The 23,765-nt window shown below is 47.4% G+C and overlaps 1 protein-coding gene across 4 annotated transcripts in view; it reads right to left on the reverse strand.

The window, feature by feature from the left end:
* Positions 1–23,765, reverse strand: part of INSR (insulin receptor) — a 184,586-nt gene that overhangs the window by 53,077 nt on the left and 107,744 nt on the right. For all 4 annotated transcript variants that reach the window (XM_063801090.1, XM_016934853.4, XM_024351320.3 and 1 more), the window contains exons 3-8: positions 20,528–20,849; positions 10,746–10,894; positions 8,455–8,599; positions 6,699–6,913; positions 4,141–4,267; positions 2,327–2,577 (exon numbers count right to left, since the gene is read on the reverse strand). In XM_063801090.1, the coding sequence (XP_063657160.1) occupies positions 2,327–2,577; positions 4,141–4,267; positions 6,699–6,913; positions 8,455–8,599; positions 10,746–10,894; positions 20,528–20,849 (1,209 nt within the window). The remainder of the gene's footprint in view (positions 1–2,326; positions 2,578–4,140; positions 4,268–6,698; positions 6,914–8,454; positions 8,600–10,745; positions 10,895–20,527; positions 20,850–23,765) is intronic.

The raw sequence follows: 23,765 nt of genomic DNA on the forward strand, positions 1-23,765 counted from the left end.
CAGTGGCTCATGCCTGTAATCCCAGCACTTTAGAAGGCCGAGGTGGGCGAATCATCTGAATCACCTGAGATCAGGAGTTCGAGACTACACCTGGCCAACATGGTGAAACCCTATCTCTACTAAAAAAAACAAAAAAAAATTAGCTGGACATGGTGGTGGGCGCCTGTAATCTCAGCTTCCTGGGAGGCTGAGGCAGGAGAATCTTGAACCTGGGCAGAGGTTGCAGTGAGCTGAGAATGCGCCATTGAACTCCAGCCTGAGAGACAAGAGTGAAACTCCGTTAAAAAAAAAAAAAAAAGCTTGAATTTGAGCCTACAGGGCGGGGTTTCTCACCCTTAGTACTATTGGCTTTTAGGGCTGGATAATTCTTTGTCATGAAGGAGGGTGCATCCTGTGTGTTGCAGGATATGGAACAGCCTCTCTGGCTTCCACCCACGAAATGCCAGTGGTTTCATCTCCACAGCTGTAACAACCAAAAATGTCTCCAGACATTGATTGGCAGCTGTTCCCTGGAAGAGCAGTTAACCTCCTTTGGGAACTACTGCTATAAGAGAAGCACTTCGGTTTTACAAAAATATAATTAGGCCGGACCCAGTGGCTCATGCCTGTAATCCCAGCACTTTGGGAGGCCAAGGTGGGCGGATCATTTGAGGTCAGGAGTTCCAGAGCAGCCTGGCCAACATGGTGAAGCCCCGTCTCTATTAAAAATACAAAAATGGCTGGGCGCGGTGGCTCATGCCTGTAATCCCAGCACTTTGGGAAGCCGAGGCGGGCGGATCACCTGAGACTCGGAGTTTGAGACCAGCCTGACCAACATGCAGAAACCTTGTCTCTACAAAAAAAAAATTTCGCCAATCGTGGTGGTGCATGCATGTAATCCCAGTTACTCGGGAGGCTGAGGCAGGAGAATCGCTTGAACCCAGGAGGCAGAGGTTGCAGTGAGCTGAGATAGGGCCATTGCACTCCAGCCTGGGCAACAAGAGCGAAACTCCATCTCAAAAAAAAAAAAAAAAAAAAGGCTGGCATGGTGGCTCATGCCTGTAATCCCAGCACTTTGGGAGGCCAAGGTGGGCAGATTGCAGGTCAAGAGATTGAGACCATCCTGGCCAACATGGTGAAATCCCATCTCTACTAAAAATACAAAAATTAGCTGGGCGTGGTGGCACGCCTGTAGTTGCAGCTACTTGGGAGGCTGAGGCAGGAGAATCACTTGAACCGGGACGGGGAGGTTACAGTGAGCTGAGATCACACCACTGCACTCCAGCCTGGGTGACAGAGTGAGACTCTGTCTCAAAAAACAAAACAAAACCAAACAAAACAAAAATTAGCCAAGTGTGCTGTAATCCCAGCAACTTGGGAGGCTGAGGCAGGAGAATCACTTGAACCTGGGAGGTGGAGGTTGCAGTGAGTCCAGATGGCACCACTGCACTCCAGCCTGGGTGACAGAGTGAGACTCCATCTCAAACAAACAAACATAATTAAATTGCTGTGAAATACTCCAGGCCAAAACAAACAACAAAACAAAAAGAAGTAACAAGTGGGAAGAGGGAAGAGGCGTCGAGATGAAACAAAAATGACCAAAGGCTGAAGCTGGGAGGCGGCTAACTATGGGGTTTTTGTTCTGTGTTGTGAATATTTGACAATTTTTCATAATAGGATGAAAAATATAAATATTCCCATCAAGTGGCTTGTTGCTACTGCCTCGTCTGAAACTATAAGCCTCAATACCCAGCTCCTTTAAAAGCCAATAACTGACTGGGCAAGGTGGCTCACACTTCTAATCCCAGGACTTTGGGAGGCCGAGGCAGGAGGATCACTTGAGGCCAGGGGTTCAAGACCAGCCTGGGTAACACAGCAACGTTCTGTCTCTACAAGAAATACAAAAATTAGCTGGGTGTAGTGGTGCATGCCTGTAGTCCCAGCTACTCAGGAGGCTGAGGTGGGAGAATTACTTGAACCTGGGAGGCGGAGGTTGCAGTGAGCCGAGATCATGCCATTGCACTCCAGTCCGGGTGACAGAGTGAGACTTCATCTCAAAGAAAAAAAAAAAAAAAAAGCCACACATGGTGGTATACTCTGGTAGTTCCTTCTACTTAGGAGGCTGAGGCAGGAGGATTGCTTGAGCCCAGGAGTTTGAGGCTGCAGTGAGCCATGATCACGCCACTGCACTGCACTCCAGCCTGGGTGACAAAGTAAGACCCTGTCTTAAAAAAAAAAAAAGCCAATAACCATATCAAGGAGCATTTTATACAACCTCACTGCATCAGCCTGTTAAAAGCAAGAGGTCTGATTCACATACGAATTCACATTCCCAAGACACACTCACTGGTGGCATCTGTCTGGACATAAATGATGTCACTCTTGGCCCCATAGGTCCGGCGTTCATCCGAAAAGGTGACCAGGGTCTTCACGAAGATGGCATACTGGGTCCAGGGCTTCAGACCCCGCATCAGCCACCCTGGGTGGTTCTGTGATTTGGGGTCGTTGGACCTCAGGGGTGGGTCAATGTCTACCACCGTCCAACTGTTGGAACCACATGCATCCTGCCCGTCGAACTCCGTCACATTTTGATAAGGGCTTTCAAGACAAAACAGCAGAAGGCAGTTACCCTTACAAGACCGTCACACTGAGTGCCGTGCAGATGAGGCCTGGGAAGTTACATCCCATAGGGTCACATGTTACTCACCCAACAATCTAATGCCGCAAGAAAAAATAACTCGGGAACAGCCAAAGAGAAAGGAACTGTCAACCCTGACATCTCAGTGAAAAAACACAGCTTGGGCATCCCTTATTCAAAATACTTGAGACTTGGCCAAGTGCAGTGGCTCATGCCTGTAATCCCAGCACTTTGGGAGGCCGAGAATGGCGGATCACCAGAAGTCAGGAGTTCGAGACCAGCCTGGCCAACATGGTGAAACCCCGTCTCTACTAAAAATACAAAAATTATCCGGGCATGGTGGCAGATGCTTGTAATCCCAGCTATTCAGGAGGCTGAGGCAGGAGAATTGCTTGAACCCGGGAGGCAGAGGTAGCATCAGCTGAGATTGCACCACTGCACTCCAGCCTGGGCGACAAAGGGAGACTCTGTTTCAAAAACATAAATAAATAAATAAATAAATGCTTGGGACCAGAAGTGTTTTGGATTTTGGATATTTTGGGGTTTTGAAATATTTACATTTTACTAGTTAATTTGCATTGTACTGGTTCAGTATCTCTAATCTAAAAATCTGAAATCTGAAATGCTCCAATAAGCATCTCCTTTGAGTATCAAGTCGGCCCTCAAAAAGCTTTGGATTTTGGAGCATTATAAATTTCAGATTTTCAGATTAGGGATATTCAATCTGTAATAATAGTAATAGCAGGAGCTCCCTCACAAGTTACTGATAAGATTAGACTGTGTGTAAGTGCTCAGCAAGGCACAAGGTAAATCTTGAGGGCTAGAACTATTATTAATATTACTACTGGTCAGGTGCGGTGGCTCACACCTGTAATCCCAGCACTTTGGGAGGCCAAGGTGGGCGGATCACCTGAGGTCAGGAGTTTGAGACCAGCCTGGCCAACATGGCAAAACCCGTCTCTATCAAAAATACACAAATTAGCTACGTGTGATGGTGTATGCCCATAATCTCAGCTACTCAAGAGACTGAGGCAGGAGAACCGCTTGAACCCGGGAGTCAGAGGTTGCAGTGAGCCAAGATCGTGCCACTGCACTGTACCCTGGGCAACAGAACAAGACTCTGTCTCAAAAAAAAAAGAAAAAAAATTGGGGATAAAAAAGAAAAATAGATAAGCAATACATTTGATAACATCCACTTAGTAGACTGAGCTCCTGACTACCAAAGATGTCTGATGAGACATACACAGGCAAGGCAAAATGGAATATTGCCCCAGGAAACTGGCCAGTCCGGGCTTCTACGGGAAAGCTGTCTGCTTCCATTTTAGGCATTTGATAAAAGCAGACACTACTGACTTTGCATGCCATCGACTGGTGAGATTGTAAAAAGGAAACTAAGATATTTATTCCAGGAGGAGGAGGGAGATAGACAGGAACCCAAGAGGGGCAGATTGGAGCACAAACGTAGCAAGCACAGAGCCAGCCAGCCCTCGCCTCCGCGGCGTCTCTCTAACTCTTCTACTTACGCCTCTTTGTAGAACAGCATGAACCCCAAGAGGTCTCGGAAGTCGGGGGGCCAGTACGGCTCCCATCTCAGCAAGATCTTGTCAAAAGATGTCCGAATGTAAGAAAATTTAAGTAACTCATTTTCACCTGGAAAAGTTAAAACAAAAGGCGAAAATGAGCTATTTCAGTGTAGTTTCAGACCAAAGCCTGGGAACCCCACACTTCCTGGAGGGACCGTGAGAAGGCAGAGGTGAGGCTGCTATTCCCTTAAGGGTCTCCTCCCCATGTGCCTGGCTGAGTATGAATGGGGGAAGATTCAAAGGTAAGAGCCAGTTTTGCAACTTGGCCACTCACACTCACGTAAGCCAATGACTTGACTCAGCCAGACAGTCAACTGAATAAGCGCAGTCTGTACCCGCGCAAGAAGGACAACCGGCCAATAGTTATTGGAGGAAGGGATTTCCAAGGGTGATGTTTGTCCTGACACAACGTTGTCTCGCACATGGACTTGTAAGACTGACCTGGAAGGAGGTGCAACTCCAGGGCAAATAAACCCATGCCAAGTGAGTTTAGGGAGCCTGCAGATCATTAGACATTGGAGAGACGCATCTAAGTAATTCTCTCTGCCTAGAAAACAAACCCTCTCCTAAACCTCACCCCAACCTCGCTCTCTCTCCTTGCACTACATTTTTTTTGAGACAGTCTTGCTCTGTCACCAAGACTGGAGTGCAGTCCACCTACCGGGTTTAAGCAATTCTCATGCCTCAGCCTCTCAAGTAGCTGGGATTACAGGCACCCACCACCACGTCCAGCTAGTTTTTGTATTTTTTTTTTTTAGTAGAGATGGGGTTTCACCACATTGGCCAGGCTGGTCTCGAACTCCTGACCTCAAGTGATCTGCCCGCCTCGGCCTCCCAGAGTGCTGGGATTCCAGGCGTGAGCCACCATGCCCAGCCTTTGCACTACATTTTGACATAAGTAACTAACTCCCCATGAAGGTGTCTCAGAAGCCCTTGGCAGCTCACTGTTTAGAATCTGTCAGGGAAGTGCAGTCAGCAGGCAGCCTGCAGCTGCAGAAACTGCAGGACCTGCTGTAGCATTCCAGCCAAAACCTGACTCTCCCTGGACAGCCCCCACCTATGACTGAGCTTGGTAGATGCCTGGCCGTCCCTTTGCAATGCAGAACTTCCCTGCAGACAACCGTGGCCTTGATCTCTTTCTGGGTTTGGCTAAGACTCAGGGATGCATCACCATCTGAGACTCTCCCAGCCCTGTCCTCCCTCCTTCCCGCTCTCTGTTCACAGAGGTCAGACACACGCTATTGTCAAAAGGCTCTTCATGGCTGAGCGTGGTGGCTCACACCTGTAATCTCAGCACTTTGGGAGGCCGAGGCGGGAGGATCACCTGAGGTCAGGAGTTCAAGACCACCCTGGCCAACATGGCAAAACCCTGTCTCTACTAAAAATACAAAAAAAAAAATTAGCCGGGCTTGGTGGCATGTGCCTGTAATCCCAGCTACTCTGGAGGCTGAGGTGAGAGAATTACCTGAACCCAGGAGGAGGAGGTTGCAGTGAGCCAAGATCACACCACTGCACTCCAGCCCTGGGTGACAGAGCAAGACTCTGTCCCCCCCAAAAAAAGAAGCTCTTCCTCTGTTTCATATTTTATGAATATTACCCTCAATACATTTTCTGCACTCCTAACTTCAACTTGGCAGTCACTTCCCAGGAGATGCAGACTGACATAGGTATTTTACTCAACTTTGAAGTCTTCAGCATCAGCCTGATACACATCTAAGAAGGTGTCATCCATTCATCCATCATTCATTCATCCATTCATTCAGTGCTTGTATGACTTCATCCCGTATCCGGTACTATATGGCACAGTAAGCATAGTGATGATATTAATAAATGTGCAGAATCTGCCCTCAGTAAGAAAGCCTATCACACAGTGAGTTGTTAGAGGGAAGTAATACCCCCTGGGGGTGACTGTGACGGATGAGAGAGGACAGCCACATTATCTGGTTTGTGGACCACTTACAGCAGGGGTCCCCAGCCCCTGGGCCACAGACCAGTACTTATCCATGGCCTGTTACGAACAGGGCTGTACAGCAGGAGGTGAGTGATGGGTGAGCAAGTGAAGCTTCATCTGTATTTACAGTCACTCCCCATCGCTTGCATGACCACCTGAGTTCTGCCTCCTGTCAGATTAGCGGCGGCATTAGATTCTCACAGGGGCGTGAACCCTATTGTGAACTGTGTACATGAGGTATCTAGACTGCACACTCCTTATGAAAATCTAATGCCTGATGATCTGTCACTGTCTCCCATCACCCCCAGCTGGGACCATCTAGTTGCAGGAACACAAGCTCAGGGTTCCCATTGATTCTACATGATGGTGAGTTGTACAATTCTTTCATTATATATTACAATGTAATCATAATAGGAATAAAGTGCATAGTAAATGTAATGCACTTGAATCATGCTGAAACCATCCCCACCCACCACCAGTCCATGGAAAAACCATCTTCCACTAAACCGGTCCCTCATGCCAAAAAGGTTGGGGACCAGTGACTTACAGGATGCCTGGTCCCCATTGGTCTTCAGGGCAATGTCGTTTCTCTCCTGGCGCCCCTTGGTTCCTGAAACTTCTTCCATCTTGTGGATTTCTGACAAGCAGAGTTTGGGGTTATAGTGGAAGAAGAGTTTCCCCTGAGTGATGGTGAGGTTGTGTTTGCTCCAATCCCAGAGCTGCCTTAGGTTCTGGTTGTCCAAGGCATAGAAGGAGTAGTTCCTATGGAAATAACACACACATCTAGTCATTCAATGGCTGGTCTTCTACAACTCCAAGATGGTGTGGCCATGCTCGGAGTTGATCTTGTTCAGTGCTACATGCCTAATCCTCTCCACTTGCTTGGCACATACTCAACACATATTTGTTGAATGTGGATAACAGAGGAAGTTGAGGAAGATTTCATGGCCAGGAAGGAGGCTCAGCTCAGTCTTGAAGAGGGGTGGTGAGTCTGTGATGGACTGAGGAATAGGTTTTGCAGAAACCAATTTCTGCAAATAGGGGAAATACTGATAACACAGAGGCACCTAAGCTGAGTTCAGGGAAGAGCAAAGTAGCCTGTTTTGGCCAATAGGTGACAGGAAATAGCTGTAGTTGCAATGGACCAGACCCTCTAGTATATTGCATGCCAGACCAAGACCAAGAACATGTGGCTATCCTTAATAAGGAGAAAGGAGCCATTGAAGGTTTTTGTTTGTTTGTTTGTTTGTTTTTTATTGAGATGGATTCTCACTCTGGTGCCTAGGCTGGAGTACAGATAATATAGTCTAAACTATATTGTTTAGACCACCTTCTCAAGTCACTTACCAGCTCATGTTGATTAACATGTCCTTTTGTCCCTTTCCCCATTTGCTGTCTGTTCTACAGATGTGAGGCTGGGGCTGAGGCAGCCATCTTGTGACCATGAGGAGCACAAAGATGGAAAGAATCTGGGTCTTCCACAGACCTCCTGCCTATGAGTCAATCTTGATCTAGCTAGTTTGAGTTTCTGCTGTTTTGCTAATAGAGTTTCTAGGACCTCAAGGAGAAGGTTGGAATATACTGGAATATACTGAGATGGAGTCCATCCCAGAAATTAGGATGGACAATTGGGACTAAGAGGGAATGTTCATTTTATGCATGCTAAACTCTACTTACAATGCAGCCCAAACAGCAAATTTAGCAAAAATTCCAGCCTGTACCCTTGGAGGATGGGCACCAAGGTTGGGCTGCTCCCACTTTTGTTTCTCAAGAATGACTATAAAAAAACTTTTACAATTTTTGGCTGGATGGACCTTTAGGCACATTCCAAGTTCTTTTTTCCCGAGGTTTTGCCAGATATACTTTTATTTGTTTTTTAATTTGTTTTTATTTGATTTTTAAAAAATCCTTAAGTTTTTCCTTTTCTTTTCTTTTTTTTTTTTTGGACAGAGTCTCACTCTGTCACCCAGGCTGGAGTGCAGTAGTGTGATCTTGGCTCACTGCAACCTCTGCCTCCCAGGTTCAAGCTATTCTCCTGCCTCAGCCTCCCAAGTAGCTGGGATTACAGGCATGCACTATCACACCTGGCTAATTTTTGTACTTTTAGTAGAGACAGGGTTTCACCATGTTGGCCAGGCTGGTCTTGAACTCCCCGCCTCAAGTGATTCGCCCACGTTGGCCTCCTAAAATGCTGGGATTACAGGCATCAGCCACCACACCTGGCCGAAAAAATCCTTAAGTTTTTCTAATACACGAACTTCCTAGTTAGCACTCAGGCCATACACACAATCAGGCCCATGTACCCGATTTCCAAGGTCTCTCCTCGAATCAGACGTAACTTCCGGAAGAAGGAAAGTGACACCAGAGCGTAGGATCGGCGGATTTTTAGATACCCTGAAATTTCTTCAATGAGGCCGAGGTTGGCTTCTAGCTCAGCTGCCAGATTGTCTAAGGAAAGGAGAGAATATCCAGTGGGTTTCTATAGACATATTTCAATCTTCTCATGATTCTCCATGGTGAGAAGATAACCCTCAGGCTGCAAATGACTGGACATACCCAGCTCAAAACTCATCATGCTTAGAACACAATCTGAAGTCCTTAGCATTCCTTAAATGGGTCAAGCATACTTCTGCCCCAGGACCTTGGCACTGGCTGCGTCTGTTGCTCAGAATATTATTCCACCATATATCTCCTTGGCTTGTTCCATCATCATCTCAAACCCTCCTTTCCCACACCAGAGACTTCTCTAAAATAGCAACCCCCAGCTTGGTGCTGGTGGCTCACGCCTGTAATACCAGCACCTTGGGAGGGCGAGGCAGGTGGATCACTTGAGGTCAGGAGTTCAAGACCACCCTGGCCAACATGGTGAAACCCTGTCTCTACTAAAACTACAAAAAAAAAAAAAAAAAAATAGCAACCCCTTTTAGTCTCCATTTTAGAGGTTGACAAATGACAGCCCACTGGCCAAATTCTACCTGTTTTGTAAATAAAGTTTTATTGGAACAAAGCCATGCCTGCTGGCTGACATGGGTCTATGGCTGTTTTCATATTACAACGGCAGAGTTGAGTGGTTACGGCAGAGACTGCCCGGCCTGCCAGGCTGAATATATTCATGAAAGAGCCCTTTATAGGGAAAAGTTGCCCATTTCCATTCCACCTATTACCCTGCTGCACTTCCCTTCACAGCACAGACCACAACCTGACCTTACAATATCTGTCGATTTACTTATGCGCAAAAATCCATCAAGGTAAGGACTTTCCCTTACTCACTGTGAGTATTCAGTACATGTTCGCTAAAGAAATAAACAAAGGAATGCCTTTTTGCCTGACATGGTATTTCTTTTCTTTTTTTTTGAAATGGAGTCTTGGTCTATGGCCCAGGCTGGAGTGCAGTGGTGTGATCTCGGCTCACTGCAACCTCTGCCTCCCAGGTACAAGTGATTCTCCTGCCTCAGCCTCCCAAGTAGCTAGGACTACAGGCATGTGCCACCATGCCCAGCTAATTTTTGTATTTTTAGGAGAGACAAGGTTTCACCATGTTGGCTGGTCTCAAACTTCTGACCTCAAGTGATCCGCCCACCTCAGCCTCCCAAAGTGCTGGGATTACAGGCATGAGCCACAGCGCCTGGCTTTTTTTTTTTTTTTTTTTTTTTTTTTTTGAGATGGAGTCTCACTCTGTCGCCCAGGCTGGAGTGCAGTGGCGCGATCCCAGCTCATTGCAACCTCCACTTCCTGAGTTCAAACGATTCTCCTGCCTCAGCCTCCTGCGTAGCTGGGATTACAGGCACGCACCACCAAGCCTGGCTAATTTTTTTGTATTTTTAGTAGAGACAGGGTTTCACCATGTTGGCCAGGCTGGTCTTAAACTTCTGACCTCAAGTGATCCACCCGCCTCGGCCTCCCAGACTGTTGGGATTACAGGCATGAGCCACTGCACCCGGCCCTGAGATTTATTTCTGAAAACACAGCCTGCAGTTCTGCAATAGGGCATATTGCCTGATTGTTAAAAACGACGATTCCAAAGCCAGGTGGGGTGGCTCGTGCCTGTAATCCCTGCACTTTGAGAGGCTGAGGCAGGAAGATTGCTCGAGCCCAGGAGTTTGAGACCAGCCTGGGCAACATAGTGAGAACCTGGCCCTGGAAAAAAAAAAAAAAAAAAATTAGCCAGGCACAGTGACACCTGCCTGTACTCCCAGCTACTTGGGAGGCTGAGGTAGGAGGACTGCATGAGCCCAAGAGTTTGAGGCTACAGTGAGCTAGAGTTGCCCCACTGTACTCCAGCCTGGGCAATGGAGCAAGACCCCATCTCTGAAAATAAAAATAAAAATAAATGTAAATGCAGATTCCTGATGCCCCAACTCCCAACGTAGAAAATGAGAATCTCAAGGTTAGTAAGGCCAAGACTGAGCTGTTCATTTCAGGTTTTGAGGCAGACTCCCAGCATGGTTCTATGCATGGGGGAGCCACTGAATGACCATCCTAAAAGTGCTGTAGGAGCATGCAGCAGGGTCTGCACTGCTTTTCTTCCCCGCTCACAGCTCAGAGGGACATGGAGCCCAACAGGCACCCCCGACGCCCACACAGAGACACTCACTGCCTCCTCGAATGTTGATGATCAGACTCCCGTTGATGACGGTGCATCCTCGGAGCTCCTGGGCAGACGTCACCGAGTCGATGGTCTTCTCGCCTTCTAGGAGGTGGCACACCTTGGGACAGGGACCCAGGCATGGGGTGCACAGCAAGCTAAGGACGGAGCAGAGAGAAAGAGAAAGAGAAAGAGAGAGAGAGAGAGAGAGAGAGAGAGAGAGAGAGAGAGAGAGAGGTCAGGGTATCCAAGGTCCTTCAGACATCTCAGGCATCTTTCTGCCTGATATGGTATTTCTTTGTGTGTGTGTGTGTTTGTGTGACAGAGTCTCGCTCTGTTGCCCAGGCTGGAGTGCAGTGGTGCGATCTCAGCTCACTGCAACCTCTGCCTTCTGGGTTCAAGAGATTCTCCTGCCTCAGCCTCCACAGTAGCTGGGATTATAGGTGCCCACCACCGTGCCTGGCTAATTTTTGTATTTTTGAGTAGAGACGGGGTTTCACCATGTTGGCCAGGCTGGTCTCAAACTCCTGACCTCAATGATCCACTCGCCTCGGCCTCCCAAAGTGCTGGGATTACAGGTGTGAGCCACTGCATCCGGCCCTTTCTGCCTGAGATGATATTTCTGAAAACACAATCTGCCGATCTGCAATAGGACATATCGCTTGATTGTTAAAAATGTAGATTCTGGAGCTGGGCGTGGTGGCTCCTGCCTGTCATTCCTGCACTTTGAGAGGCCAAGGAGGGAGGGTTGCTTGAGCCTGGGAGTTCAAGATCAGCCTGGGAAGACAGCACACTATGCAGGGTCTCAAGTGATGGCATAAGTCCATCATGCTATGGCAAGGTCTTCTGACCTCAGCATTGTTCACATTTGGGGCCAAGTAATTCTCCACTGTGGTAGTGGGGGTGGCATCCTGTGCATTGGGGGATATTGAGCAGCATCCCTAGGCTCCACTCACGAGCTGCCAGTAGCATCCCTCCCACAAGTTGTGACAATTAAAAATGTCCTCCAGGCCAGGCAAAGTGGCTCACGCCTGTAATCCCAGCACTTTGGGAGTCCGAGGCGGGCAGATCACCTGAGGTCAGGAGTTTGAGACCAGCCTGGCCAACATGGTGAAACCCTGTCTCTACTAAAAATACAAAAATTAGCTGGGTGTGGTGGCGCATGCCTGTAATCTCAGCTACTCAGGAGGCTGAGGTAGGAGAATCGCTTGAACCTGGGAGGCAGAGGTTGCAGTGAGCCGAGATAGCACCACTGCACTCCAGCCTGGTAGACACAGTCAGACTCCATCTCAAAAAAAAAAAAAAAAAAAAGTCTCCCAACATTGCCAAAAGTCCCCTGGGGAGGGAGGATGCCAGATTGTCCCCAGAAAAGAACCACTGCCTTAAGTGAGAGACTTATGCCATTACCCTATGGTTGCAGGTCCTCTTGCTTTTACCCCAAAGTGACAAGACTCATATTTTACCCCAAAGTGATGGGACAGGACTCCTGCTGGACCCCACAGTGATGGGATTCACACCATATCCCATGGAGGCAGGACCATGATCTACCCTGTGCGTGACAGCAATGGGACTCATGGCATTATCGTGGCGATATGTTTTGGATCTGTGTCCCCACCCAAATCTCATGTCAAATTGTAATCCCCAATGTGGGAGGTGGGGCCTGGTGGGAGATGACTGGATCATGGTGGGCGGAGTTCTCATGAATGGTTTAGCACCATACCCCTTGGCAGTGTGTAGTGAGTGAGTTCTCACGAGATCTGGTTGTTTAAAAGTATGTAGCACCAGCCGGGCATGGTGGCTCATGCCTGTAATTCCGGCACTTTGGGAGGCCAAGGCGAGCGGATCACTTCAGGCCAGGAGTTCGAGACCAGCCTGGCCAACATGGTGAAACCCCGTCTCTACTAAAAATACAAAAATTAACCAGGTGTGGTGGTGCCCACCTGTAATCCCAGCTACTGGGGAGGCTGAGGCATGAGAATTGCTTGAACTCAGGAGGTGGAGGCTGCAGTGAGCTGAGATTGTGCCACTGCAGCCCAGCCTGGGTGACAGAGTGAGAATCTGTCTCAAAACAAACAAACAAAACTATGTAGCACCTTCCCCCTTTCTCTCTTCCTTCAGTCACGTAAGATGTGCCTACCTCCCCTTTGCTTTCCGCCACGATTGTAAGTTTCCTGAGGTCTCCCCAGAAGCAGAAGCTGCTATGCTTTCCATACAGCCTGCAGAACTGTCAGCCAATTAAGCCTCTTTTCTTTATAAATTACCCAGTTCCATGTATTCTTTATAGCAGTGCAGAAATGGACTAATGCATGTGGTAATAAGAATGTGCCGTTACCTTGAGATGATGGGCCTGATGTGGCAGAACTGACAGTTACCCCAACATGGCAGAATTCAACCTGCTACTCCAAGGAGACAGGACATTTGCTGTTCTGTGTGGGATGTGATGCAACTACGGCTGTAACATGACCCCATATTTAATGGCAAGTGACTTGGGCAGCCTTTGGTTTTGCCAGCCTGCAGCCTGATGCCATCAAACTCACAGCCCCCAGGAGTCCTTTGGGAACCAGTCCTCCCCAACACGGGGTCTCTGAGATCAGTTCTTGGTTGCCAAAGCCCTTCTAGATCCAGGATGGGCACAAGATCCAAGCCAAGCTGAGCACCACCTTCTATTCCTGTGGGAGCTCAGAGGTGGTGGGTACAGAACTTAAGTCAGTGCAGTGAGGGTTTTGCTAGAACATGCTGGAAGGGGAAATTGTCTTCCTTCTGGAGTATCTAAGGGTTTTGCCATCTTGCTAGCATGGGGTGAAGGGTGAGGGAGAAGCTGCCTGAAAACAAAACCAACAAAGAGGAAAATAAAGATGAAGGAGACTGATCAGGTACATCGCTTAAGCTTCTTGATACAGCTATACCTGAACCAACTCCCTGAACTTTTTGGTTATGGGTACCAACAAACTCCTTTAATCTTGGCTAAGTCAATGGTTTTTCTGTTTTGTTTTTGTTTTTGTTTAAGATGGAGTCTCACTCTTGTTGCCCAGGCTGGAGTACAATGGCACGATCTCAGCTCACTGCAACCTCCGCCTCCCAGGTTCAAGTGATTCTCCTGCCTCAGCCTCCCGAGTAGCTGGGATTACAGGCATGCACCACCATGCCCCATCTAATTTTGTATTTTTTTTTTTTTTTTTTTTTTTTTTAGTAGAAACAGGGTTTCTCCATTTTGGTCAGGCTGGTCTCGAACTCCCAACCTCAGGTGATCCACCCGCCTCGGCCTCCCAAAGTGCTGGGATTACAGGTGTGAGCCACCGTGCCCAGCCAGTTAAGCCAATTTGAGTTGGGCTTCTGGTGCATGAAACCACAAGATTCCCAACTGTTACAGTCTCCATTTCTTCATCTGAAAATAACACCACCAACGCCACAGCTTGTGATGAGGAACTCAATGAAGCATACCACAAAAGCACTTCGCACACAGAACACAATTTTATCCGTTGCTACAAGGGTCATTTTTTTATTGGTGGCATCCTTGTTGCTGCTGCTGTTGTTCTCACACTCCTGGGTATTCAACTCTTCAGAATGATTTTTGTGACTGTAGGATCATAAAGTATGTATCTGGTCTTCATCCCGGTTCTTGGCACAGAGCTTCAAAAACCCTTGGAACTTTCTGAGTCACAGGAATGCTTTTGTTAGGAGTGTTAGGAATGTCGGGGTGACTTGTGGGGGGGGGGCCTAGATAACATGAGGGTGGGGGGGGGTCACCAGAAAGAACAACCCTGTGATCGGAGGGTTGGGGCTTTTAGGACCTCCAGGGAGAGGAGGGGGCTGGAAATGGCAGTGTTCAATCACATGGTCAATGATTTCAATCAATCACGCCTAAGGAATGAGACTCCAATTAAAACTCTGGATACTGGGCCGGGTGCAGTGCCTCACGCCTGTAATCCTAGCACTTTGGGAGGCTGAGGCAGGTGAATCACGAGGTCAGGAGTTCGAGACCAGCCTGGCCAACACGGTGAAACCCCATCTCTACTAAAAATACAAAAATTAGCCATGCGTGGTGATGCATGCCTGTAGTCCCAGCTACTTGGGGGGCTGAGGCAGGAGAATTGTTTGAACCTGGGATGTGGAGGTTGCAGTGAGCTGAGATTGAGCCACTGCACTCCAGCCTGGGTGACAGAGTGAGACTCCGTCTTAAAACAAACAAACAAACAAACAAAAACTCTGGACGCTGAAGCTCAGTAGTACTTCCCAGCTGGTGGACACACCAGTATGTCAAGAGGGTGATACATGCTGTTGCCACGAGGAGGCAATATGGAAATTCTGCATCTAGAACGCTCCCAGATCTTGCCGTATGTGTATCCTTTATAATAAAACTGTAATTGTATAGCAGGGTTTTTAAATTTGAGACAAGATCTTGCTCTGCCACCCAGGCTGGGGTGCACTGGCACAATCTTAGCTCACTGCAGCCTCGAACTCCTGGGCTCAAGCGATCCTCCTGCTTAAGCCCCCCAAGTACCTGGGACTACAGGCATGCACCCCCTCACCTGGCTAATGTTTTTAAATTTTTGTAGAGATGGGATCTCACTATGTTGTCCAGGCTGGTCTCGAACCTCTGGGCTCAAGTGAGCCTCCCACCATGGCCTCCCAAAGTGCTGGGATTACAGGCATGAGCCACCACACCTGGCCAGGTTTATTTTCATTCTGTGAGTTCCTTCTAGTAAATTATGAAACCCAAACAGTTTGTGGGAATCCCCCAATTTAGAGCCAGTTAGTCAGAAGTGTGGGTGGCTGGGGGATCCCCAAGATGCTGCCAGTGTCTGAAGCAAGGGAAATCTCATGGAGGGCTGAGCCTTAAACTTGTGGCGTCTGATGCTAACTTTGGAGGCGGGTGGTGTCAGAACGGTGTCGCAGTACACCCAGGTAGTGGCAGAACAGCTGAGGCAGAAACAAAACACTGACCAAATGTTTGACTTCTTTTATTGCCTCTATTCTTATTATGTGGCAGGCAATGCTCTAAGCCTGGAGTTGGCAAACAGTGGGCTGGGAGCCAAATCCAGTAGGCCACCTGTTTTTGCAAATAATATCCTATTGGAATATGGCCACATTTATTGGTTAGTATATCGTCTAACCCTGCTTTCACGCTGCAAAGGCAGAGTTAAGTAGCTCCAACAGAGACCATATGGCCCTGAGAGCTGAAAATATTTACTATCTGGCCCTTGGCCAACCCCCGTTCTCAGCTGCCGGTATACATGAGTGAACAAAGCAGATAATATGCTTTCCCAGTGGGAAATTATAAATGACCATGAGTTCTTTGCAGCCTCTCCCACCAAGAAGTGGAGTCTATGTTCCCACCTGTTGAATCTGGGCTTGGCCATACGGCTTGCTTTGGCCAATGGAATATTTGCAAACGTGATACAAGCTGAGGCTTGAAAAGCACTTGAACATTGAGGTCTGCCCTTCCTGGCTGCTGGGGTAAGAGACTTATGGAGAGAGACCCCCCACTGACCATCAAAGACACAAGAGGCTCCCCTAAACCATCAGCCGTAGCTAAACAGGCCCAGGCCAGACAAACCTTCAGTCAACACATAAAATCATCAGAGCTCCTAAAGGAGTGTTTTAATCCACTAAGCACTGAGGTGGTTTTGTTACGCAACAAGAGCTAGCTGATACACTCACAAAGCTTATCATCTGGTTGGGGAGAGTGAATAAATTGACAACAAAGGCTAGGTACAGTGGCTCAGGCCCTGTAATCTCAGCACTTTGGGAAGCCAAGGTGGGAGGATCACTTAAACCCAGGAGTTCAAGACAAGCCTGGGGAATATAGCAAGACCCCCAACACTACAGAATTTTTTTTTAGCCAGGTGTGGTGGTGTGTGCCTATATAGTCCCAGCTACTCAGGAGGCTGTGGCAGGAGGATCTCTTGAGCCCAGGGGGTTGCGACCACAGTGAGCCACGTGGGTGCCACTGCACTCTAGCCTGGGTGACAGACCAAGACCTTGTCTCAAAAAAAAAAAAAAAAAAGACAATAAAAATATCAGCTAGTGACAAATCAAAGAGTTAAAACTAAATGATGTGACAGAGAGTGCACGGATGATTGACTCAGACGGGAAGGATTTGCCAAGGGGGTAACTTTTAAGCTGCCATCTAGGTGACCAGGAGAAAAAGTGGATCATTCTCAAATGCAGGGACAAGCATTTTAGGAAGAGGGAACAGCTAATGCAAAGGCACAGAGGAAAGCGGATGTAGCAAGTTGCAGGAAAAGCTCCTGCAGTAACGGCCACCACGAACAAGGGGCACCGGAATGAAATGAGAATGAGAACTGGCCGAGCCTTCCCGATGAGGAGTTTGGATTCTGTCCATTGGTCTTGGGAAGCCACTGGAGGGTTTTAGGGAAGGACATGGCATATGATCAGATGACCACTTTTATTTTTTCTTTTGAGACAGAGTCTCACTCTGTCGCCGAGACTGCAGTGCAGTGGCACACTCTCGGCTCATTGCGACCTCCACCTCCCGGGTTCAAGCAATTCTGCTGTCTCAGCCTCCCGAGTAGCTGGGATTACAGGCGCCCACTGTAATCCCACGCCTGGCTAATTTTTGTATTTTTAGTAGAGATGGGGTTTCACCATGTTGGTCAGGCTGGTCTCGAAATCCTGACCTCAGGTGATCCACCCACCTCGGCCTCCCAAAGTGCTGGGGTTATAGGCGTGAGCCACTGCACCTGGCCCAGGTGGCCACTTTTAACCAGTGTCACTAGAATGGAAGCAGGAGCAAAGAGATTGTTCAAGGGGACTGGGTCAGACCAGACATGATGGTGAAATAGATGGAGGTGTAGACAAATTTGAGACCTCAGCTTAATAGGAAGAAGTGAGAGAGGCCAAGAAGAATCAAGGATTTTAGGTAATTCTCCCCTTCCCAGTGGATACCCCATACGCATTGAAAATTTATTCATCACAAATATCTGGTCCTTCTCATCTCAGGAAGCAGCACTGTGCTATTACATCCCAGCAGGTACTTTGGAACGACAGTAGATGGTGAGACCTTTTTTTTTTTTTGGAGATGCAGTTTCACTCTTGTCACACTTGCCTGGGGGCTAACGTGCAATGGCGTGATCTCAGCTCACTGCAACCTCTGCCTCCTGGGTTCAAGCAATTCTCGTGCCTCAGCCTCCCGAGTAGCTGGGATAACAGGTATGCATCACCATGCCCAGCTAATTTTTTTTTTGTTTTTGTATTTTTAGTAAAGACGGGGTTTCACCGTGGTGGCCAGGCTGATCTTGAACTCCTGCCCTCAGATGATCCGTCCACTTCGGCCTCCCAAAGTGCTGGGATTACAGGATAAGCCACTGTGCCTGGCCAAGGCCTTTTAACATGGGTTCCCAGAACTCTGCTCTGAAAACATCAAGAACTCCTTCCCAGATAAGCCACCAGAATGGAAGAAAACATCTGGCCCTATTTGATATCAAACCACATTAGAAAATGCCACAGTACTATTAAGTCTTTCATAAGATAAAAAGAAAAGCTTCAGGCCAGGTGCGGTGGCTCATGCCTGTAATCCCAGCACTTTGGGAGGCCGAGGTGGGTGGATCACTTGAGGTCAGGAGTTCAAGACCAGCCTGGCCAACATGGTGAAACCCCGTCTCTACTAAAAATACAAGAAAAATTTAGCTGGGTATGGTGACAGATGTCTGTAATCCCAGCTACTTAGAGGCTAACGCAGGAGAATCACTTGAACCCGGGAGGCTGAGTTGCGGTGAGCCAAGATCGCACCATTGCACTTCAGTCTGGGCAACAAGAATGAAACTCCATCTCAAAAAAACAAAAGCACAAACAAAAAAAAATTGGCCAGGCTTGCTGCCTCACACCTGTAATCCCAGCTACTTGGGAGGCTGAGGCAGAAGAATGGCTTGAACCTGGAAGGCAGAGGTTGCAGTGAGCTGAGATCATGCCACTGCACTCCAGCCTGGGTGACAGAGTGAGGCTCTGTCTCAAAATAAATAAATTAATTAATTAAAAGCTTCAGAAATAAAAATATTAATTTTTTTAAACCTACGCAATAAAATACGGTGACAATGCACCCCCCTCTCCTTTGTTTTCTTCCGTTCAGGAAAGGTCCCAGATACCAAGGATGTGCAGTCAATTTCTCAGGGTTTCTGTTTTAGCATCTCCTGCATCATCAGTGAGAAAATCAAAGGAGGTTGCTATATTTCTCAGGCCATAGTTAAGGTGAGGGAAAAATGCCTTTTATTTAAGGCCAATGTCTTTTAAACAAACATCTTGCCAGAAGATATTAACCCATTTTTTTAATTTCAATTGTGATTTTAAAAAGAAAGAAATGAATCAAAAGGAATATGGTCATTTCCTCAATCTTGGGAATACACTGGCCAAAAAAAAAAAACCTAAAACAAAAGTCTGTCTGGTATGCAAAGGTGATTTATAGACCCTTTTGGTCAATAAAGCCAAAAGGTTTTTTTGGTAGGTTTTTATCAACAACGAGCAAAACAAAACATATTGTACTTGCAGGTTTCACAAACACTCAAAGAAAGAGTCATAAGAACTGAAATTACAGCTTGTTTTCCTTCCCGCCCTCTCCACCCAGGGAAATACAATTTCCCACCCCAACACTCTCGCTTGGCTAATTCTCAAGTCTGAAGAGGAAGATACTTTACGTAAGCAGGTCAGCTCAAGGCCTCTTGATGTGTGTCTGTTTCTGATTTGTTTTTGTGTTGTTTTGTGGGGTGTGTGTGTGTGTGTGTGTGTGTGTGTGTGTGTGTGTGTGTTTTAAAACAAAACATAAAACCTCAATACAAAAACCAGGAAACAGATTTTTGCAACTCAGTTACGGCCCCAAAATAGCTCATGGAAGAAGCTCACAGTACGAACAGAAAGTCTGCGATGTGCGTAGGAAATCTGACTCACTGTCGAAGAGAGAAAACCCTGCTATTTCTCACCCAAACGGCAGGAAATGGTTTGATTATACTGTCCTTCAGAGAACAGCAAAGCCCTGAGAATAATGCAGAAGCGAGTCTCTTCCTCCTGGAGACAGTATGTTCTGGGCTAATCTTGGCACACCACCAGGCTACAGGTCAGGGAAGACACGAAAGACCTTGGTATATCCTTTATGTGACAATGATGAAGCTACATCAGTGAGGACAGGCCACGTGGAGGATTTTAGGGAAAACCAAGGACTCTGTCCTTATTATATTTTCTTGTTCTGAAGCCAACCACAGAAAGCTTAGAACTGAGGTCCACAATGCCAGACTGGGCGCGGTGGCTCACACCTGCAATCACAGCACTTTGAGAGGCCAAGGCAGGTGGACCACCTGAGGTTGGGAGTTCGAGACCAGCCTGACCAACATGGCGAAACCCTGTCTCTATTAAAAATACAAAAATTAGCCGGGCATGGTGGCAGGCACCTGCAGTCCCAGCTGCTTGGGAGGCTGAGGCAGGAAAATCGCTTGAACCCAGGAGGCAGAGATTGCAGTGAGCCAGGTTCGTGCCACTGCACTCCAGCTTGGGAGTCTTGCGGCAAGACTCCATCTCAAAAAAAAAAAAAAAAAAAAGAAAAAGAATGGTGGGCACAATGCCAGAAGTATATACTATCTGGTCCTTTAGAGAAAAAGGTAGTCAACTCCCGCTCCCAAGCCCAGGACCAAAACAGGGTGCAAAAGTAGCATCTGAGAGCAGAGACCTCACTCATAGCCAATTAAACCTGGGTTTGCACACAGTTTTAACAAGCGGCATCGTCACAACCAACCCCATGTTCCTTCTCCTCTCGGCTGCCCCCCAGACCCACAACCAGAACTCACTTGCTGGAATTCATCGTGTACCCGGAGGGACACTCAGGGATGCACTTGTTGTTGTGAATGACGTACTGGTGGCAGCCCTGCCTCCGCGAGTTCTTGCATTTGTGGTGCAGGTCCTGGCAGAAGCTGAAGTTCACACAGCGCCAGTCCTGGAAGTGGTAGTACGGGGGCGGGCAGGTCTCCACACACCTGCCGTCCAGGTAGAAGTTGCGGCAGGCCACGCACTTGGTGGGGTCGTCGGGCTGAGAACAGTTGCCCAGGCACTCGCTGTGGCAACAGAGGCCTTCGGCGGTGCAGCCGTGTGACTTACAGATGGTCGGGCAAACTGGAGAGAGAGAGAGCGAGAGAGGGAAATAAATAAATAAATAAATAAATAAATAAATAAATGGCTTTGTCCAATTCCTGTCTGCATATGCAGCAATTCTGGATCAGACAGTGAAAGCCAACCAAATACTAACAATAAAAGCGGCACGTCTACATCATTACCCACATGTCAGACACATCTATTAACTGGTTTAAGCCTCCAAACCATTGGTGTGCTTGTAGATGTTTAACAGCTGCCTGAGGGAGGGGCCCAGGGAGGCCCAGATTTATACAGCATTTGCCAATTTCCATGGTGTAAATATTCCTACCAGTGGTGGATTTCAGGCTACCAACATGAAGTTACTAAACATAAGCTGACAAAAGATACACAGTAGCATTCCTCTAAGTAGTATTTATAAATATACACAAAATGTATCTACTATTGACACAAAAGTAGTAAATAACCTCAACAGCACTAATAATAGGAAAACATCGTATGATATTAGGAGGTGGTGAGTTTTGAGTATTTGTTACTTTTAAAAAGCTTTGTTAATTTAAAAACTTTTGTTTTTAATGTAATTTGTTTAACTGTAGGTTTATGTAATTTTTATGAATATCTATGTTTAACAAATGGCTCACAAATTGCCTGAAAATTTCACCATTGGCTCCAGCAAGCCAACGCCAGCATGCTGCTGCACCCCACATGTGAAGTAGATACACTGTTAGCTCCTTTATTTTTTTGTTTTACAAATGGGGAAACTGAGGTACGGGGAGGTTAAGTAACTTGCCCCCAAACCACTGATTGCTTCAACAGACATTTGCTTGCACTAATCTAGATACTGTGGCCACTATTGGGAAAAAGTGGCTGCAGATCCTGCCTTTGGGAGCACAAGGTCTAATGGAGGAGACATGTTAGTTACTTAAACATGCAAATGTGGCTTGGTGTGGTGGCTCATGCCTGTAATCCTAGCAATTTGGGAGGTCGAGGCGGGTGGATCACCTGAGGTCAGGAGTTTGAGACCAGCCTGGCCAACATGGTGAAACCCTGTCTCTACTAAAAATACAAAAATTAGCCGGGTGTGCTGGTGCATGCCTGTAATCCCAGCTGCTCAGGAGGCTGAGGCACGAGAATCACTTGAATCTGGGAGGTGGAGGTTGCAGTGAGCCAAGATCGTGCCACTATACTCCAGCCTGGGCAACAAGTGCAAAATTCTGTCAAAAAAAAAAAAAAAAAAGAAAGCGAGAGAGACAAAGAGAGAGAGAGAAAAGGAAGGAAGGAAGGAAGGAAGGAAGGAAAGAAGGAAGGAAGGAAAAAAAAAAAGGCTGGTTGTGGTGGCTCATGCCTGTAATCCTAGCACTTTGGGAGGCCAAGGTGGGCGGATCACCTGAGGTCAGGAGTTCCAGACCAGCCTGGCCAACATGATGAAACCCCATCTCTACTGATGATACAAACAATTAGCCGGGTGTGGTGGTGGGCGTCTGTAATCCCAGCTACTCAGGAGGCTGAGGCAGGAGAATCGCTTGAACCTGGGAGGGGAGGTTGCAGGGAGCTGAGATCATGCCACTGCACTCCAGCCTTGGTGACAGAAGGAGACTCTGTCTCAAAACAAAAAACGAAACAAAACAAAAAATAAGAAAGAAAGCTGGGGAGTGTTCTTCACCCCAAATCCCCAGACTGTGATTCTCAGCACAGTGGATCCCACCAGCCAAACTCAGGGAACAGAAGTGGCCCCAGAAGCTACATCCATATATGAACAGCACCATCTGGTCGAACTTTCTGCGATGACAGAAATGTTCTCTATCTGGGCCATCCAACATAGTAGCCACTTCTCCCCTGTGGCTTCTGAATGTGCTTAGTGCAACTAGGAAATCCAATTTTTTTTAAAATTGTGGTAAAATACACATAGCATAAAATTCACCATTGTAATCATGTTTAAATGTATAGTTCAGTGGTATTAAATACTTTTATGTGGCTATGCAACCATCACCACCACCCATCTCCAGAACTTTCTCATCTTAACCAAACTGAAACTCTGCCCCCATGAAACAGTCACATTCATCCTCCTCCCCAACTCCTGGCACCTCCCATTTTACTTTCTTTTTCTTTTCTTTTTTTTTATTTTTATTTTTTGAGATGGAGTCTTGCTTTGTTGCCCAGGCTGGGGTGCAGTGGCGCGATCTCAGCTCACTGTAACCTCCGCCTCCCCGGTTCAAGTGATTCTCCTGCCTCAGCCTGCAGAGTAGCTGGGATTACAGATGCCCACCACCACACCCAGCTAATTTTTGTATTTTTAGTAGAGATGGGGTTTCACCATGTTGGCCAGGCTGGTCTTGAACTCCTAACCTCGTGATCCTCCTGCCTCAGCCTCCCAAAGTGCAGGGATTACAGGCGTGAGCCACTGCGCCTGACATCCCATTTTACTTTCTGTCTCTGTGACTCTGATGACTCTAGGAACCTCATATAAGTGGAATAATATAGGATTTATTCTTTTTTAATTTATTTTGAGATGGAGTCTCACTCTGTCACTCAGGCTGGAGTGCAGTGACTCGATCTCGGCTCACTGCAACCTCCACCTCCTGGGTTCAAGGAATTCTCCTGCCTCAGCCTCGAGTAGCTGGGATTACAGGTGCCCACCACCACGCCCCGCTAATTTTTTTGTATTTTTAGTAGAGATGGGGTTTCACCGTGTTGGCCAGGCTGGTCTCGAACTCCTGACCTCAAGTGATCCACTCACCCCGGCCCCCCAAAGTACTGGAATTACAGGTGTGAGCCACTGTGCCCAGCCTAGCTGCAGTATTTTACATTCCCACCAACAGCGTACCAGGGCTCCAATTTTTACCAAGGAACAAAACTTTTAACTGCATTTCATTTTAATTTCAGTTCAAAATTTTTAAAAAGTTTTACATTGATACACAATATTTTACACATTTATGGGGT

This window comes from Pan troglodytes, chromosome 20, assembly GCF_028858775.2.
Source record: "Pan troglodytes isolate AG18354 chromosome 20, NHGRI_mPanTro3-v2.0_pri, whole genome shotgun sequence".
NCBI classification, from domain to species: Eukaryota; Metazoa; Chordata; class Mammalia; order Primates; family Hominidae; genus Pan; species Pan troglodytes.